Source organism: Poecilia reticulata, linkage group LG8 (genome assembly GCF_000633615.1).
Source record: "Poecilia reticulata strain Guanapo linkage group LG8, Guppy_female_1.0+MT, whole genome shotgun sequence".
NCBI classification, from domain to species: Eukaryota; Metazoa; Chordata; class Actinopteri; order Cyprinodontiformes; family Poeciliidae; genus Poecilia; species Poecilia reticulata.
The window spans coordinates 18335043-18338677 of NC_024338.1; the positions used below are offsets into that span (position 1 = coordinate 18335043).

The window sequence follows — 3635 nt, forward strand, 5'->3', positions numbered from 1 at the left end:
TAGCTTCAAACTATGTATTTGGGTAGCAAGTTAAATATTTTGCTTCAAATATCTATTTAGCTACCAAGCTAAATTAGCATAAAACTAAATATTTAGTTAGGTAGCATAATGTTTTGCTTCCAACTTTGTATCTGGCTAACTAGCTAAATTTTTATCTTTAACTGGTTTAGCTAGTAAGCTAAATACTTAGGATCAAAGTAAGATATTTAGTTAGCAAGCTATATATTTAACTCCAAGTTGCATATTTAGCTAGAAATTTAATTGTTTTCCATCAAACTGACTAGCTAGTAAGCTAAATACTTAGCAATAAACTAAATATTTAGCTTCAAACTAAATATTCCATTGGTGAGATAAATATTTAGTTGGAAGCTAAACATTTGGCTTGCTAACTAAGCTAAATATTTAGTTTTAAACTGTGACATTCATAATTTAATTAATGGTGAAAATATGACTGAAAAATAACCTGGTGAAAAACCCAAAACGTGACTGTGCATCTTCACAAACGGCCCCGGTTCTTTCTTTTCTTTTGAAAACCAGATCTCAGTTTCCGGTTTGTGTTTTTGGTTTTTGTTTTGTTTCTGAGCGCGGCGGCGGTTTGCAGGGATCCTTTCACCTGTTTTGTCGATGACGGCGGTGTTCTTGCTGATGCCGCCGTCGTCGCTGAGGCCGCAGATGTTTTCGCTGAACACTCGGAAGGAGAACTCGTTCCCCATGACCAGGTCGGACACGGTGCAGCTGAGCCTGTGGTTGTGTTCGTGGACCGTGAACCACTCCTGAGGCAGAGACAGGAAGTCCAGGCCTGCACAGTTACTCCATCTACGTCTAATCTAATCATTTCTGAGTCTAGAAAGCTGTTTGGAATGATAACTCAGAGCTTCAAGCTACTCTAATTTGATGCAGTTTCTTTCTGAAAAGCATTAAAATTTGGACTTTGACTGGGCCATTGCAGCTTAATGCATTATTTTTTCTTCGTAATTTTTTTAAATTGTCTTGTGGTAACATTTACGATGCTAATTTTATAATTTCTCTGAACATTTTCCAGCCTGATTGTTTGATTAGTTTATTGAATTTTGACCAGTGATGAGATTTAAAGAGCAAATCTGAACAAACAGGGATTAAACTTAAAAGCGGCAACATGACAAACGTGAGCAGAAAAGTATCTTACACACATTTATAAATAATCTTTTCATCACAAAACGTTCATAAATGGTTAAAACAGTCTAGAAAATGCAACTAAACAGCTTTTTAATCTATTTGTTGTTATTCTATTTAAATCACACACTATTCTTTATTACAATGAAATACAAAAAGAATAAAGAAACAGAAACTCTTTTACCACACATGAAACTAAGCTAACGCTACGGATTGTGCTAATATCTTTCCGCCCTGGCATTGTGCTAGCTCACATTAGCATCATCTAGCACAGCAAACTCATGAACGTAATTATTTTAAATGATTTCCGATTCTATTACTTTTACCTATCAATGTTTTTTCAATCCATTTTGCTGTATATGTTGTTAGCGTCAACATATATTGACGCTAACTTGTAACCAAGCTAGCAGAGATGAGTGGAAGAAGCAGCTAAAAACAACAACAATCCAGCTTAAAAGTTGGTTGTTGCTGGTTGACTCCATGTTCAACAGCAGCCTGGATAACTGCGTTTCTCTGTAATGCGGTTGTGCAGCGAACACTCCTAGGAATATGAAGCTGCTAACGTTTCCAGCGCAAACATGAGTGAAACGAAGCATTCGGAGGCAGAAAACTAAAATCCATGAAATGAAAAGCGGAATGAGTCTCTGCAGAGGCGCAGAGGGCTGCTTAATTGGGTAATAATTCTTTGTGGGTTTAATATCTTTTGTGTTACATGCAGTCATTTAAATTATGGTTTAATATGTATCAATTACAGCCTTTTACTCAAAATGAAAATATTACAATCTGCTGCAGAACGAAACTGCGGCTGGAATCCGGAGGCTGGCTGTGTTTTTATTTTAATGGTTGGTGGTTTGAAAGGAAGGAGCTCCGGCATTTTTCACAGTAACGTTTTAAAGAAGAAGTGATGCAGTGTGAAAATAAATAAAGACGCACTTTAACCATTACAGCAGATTTGATTTATACGCTACTATTATCCTGAGCATCCAGGGAGAAACTATCCATTTTTTCTTTTCTTGCACCCTTTTTCCCTCAGTGGGGTCGGGAGGGTTGCTGGTGCCCATCTCCAGCTAACGTTCTGGGCGAGAGGCGGGGTCACCTGGACAGGTCGCCAGTCTGTCGCAGGGCAACACAGAGACACACAGGACACACAACCATGCACACACACACTCACACCTAGGGGCAATTTGGAGAGGCCAATTAACCTGACAGTCATGTTTTTGGACTGTGGGAGGAAACCAGAGTACCAGGAGAAAACCCACCATGCACAGGGAGAACATGCAAACTCCATGCAGAAAGACCGGGGCCGGGAATCGAACCCAGAACCTTCTTGCTGCAAGGCAACAGCTCTACCAACTGCGCCACTGTGCAGCCCAGGGGGAGAAACTAATTGGTGTATAAATATGAAAACAAGCCGTCCAACATGGACCATTTTAGAGAAATACGTTTAACTTTGGCTACATTTATCCAGAGGAACAATCATCTTCAGAAATATATGTATTATTACTTGAGTCAATCGCAGGGTCTGTAATTAATTAATCACAAAATAAGCAACATTTTTAATTCAAATACACTTTTTGGTGCTGAATTTTTGAACAACAAAGATATTTTTGTTAACTGTTTGAAACCTATGAATGTCAAGAAATAATTATTTGCATTAAAATTTGTAATCTGTAATTAATTGTCTCTTTCCAAAGAGGGAAATACGAGAAAACATGCCACTAATCTAGGGGAGATGTTTGTTGATCTTCTTTAGCCAGTGGCTAACAAAAAACAACCAATCAGAGCCAGGAGGCGGGTCTTAGCGCTGTCAATCACCCTCCTGTATATGTAGCTCTCATGTGATGTCACACATTTGGCAACTTTGTCGCTGACGGCCATGTTGATAGGTATCCGTAACCGTCATGACAGTTGCTATGGAGTTGCTATGACAACAACAAACAGGCTAAAACCTGAGGAGCTCTTAATTTATAAGAAATAAAGTACATTACAGCTGTCGCTCAATGATTTCTGACTTCTCTACCCACCTCTGTGTAATACCAAGACAAGCATAACCCTGACATAAGATCCAAACAACGAGGTCGTCAGCATGGGAGCGGTTTGGCTGGCGGTCGCTTTAACTGGTAGATTTACCCAGAACACACTGGGACTGTACCTTCGTCTTCTTGTCACATTTCTGGACGGTGTAGCCGATAATCTCGCAGTTGCCGTCATCTTTGGGTGGCTTCCACTCCAGCGCGGCGTTGAAGCCCCAGACGTCGGTGACGTGAACGTTGACGGGCGGGCCGGGCTTCTCTGGAGAGATCGCAACGCAGACAGAGGTGAGTTTGGCGGCATTGAAGGCGAAACGCAGCAAATCTGATTGATTTATATAGAGCTTATCAACGACCAACTAAGGTGACCCAGAACTGGAGGATATGGATGAAAAACAAAGAGTAAGCATTTCATATCATGAGTGAGTTGCTAGGTAACCAAAGAATGAGTGA

General features: G+C 40.0%; 1 protein-coding gene across 1 annotated transcript in view; it reads right to left on the minus strand.

The window, feature by feature from the left end:
• Positions 1–3635, minus strand: part of mybpc2a (myosin binding protein Ca) — a 70041-nt gene that overhangs the window by 5328 nt on the left and 61078 nt on the right. The window contains exons 27-28 of the mRNA XM_008416568.2: positions 3305–3444; positions 614–773 (exon numbers count right to left, since the gene is read on the minus strand). Coding sequence (XP_008414790.1) covers positions 614–773; positions 3305–3444 — 300 coding nt within the window. The remainder of the gene's footprint in view (positions 1–613; positions 774–3304; positions 3445–3635) is intronic.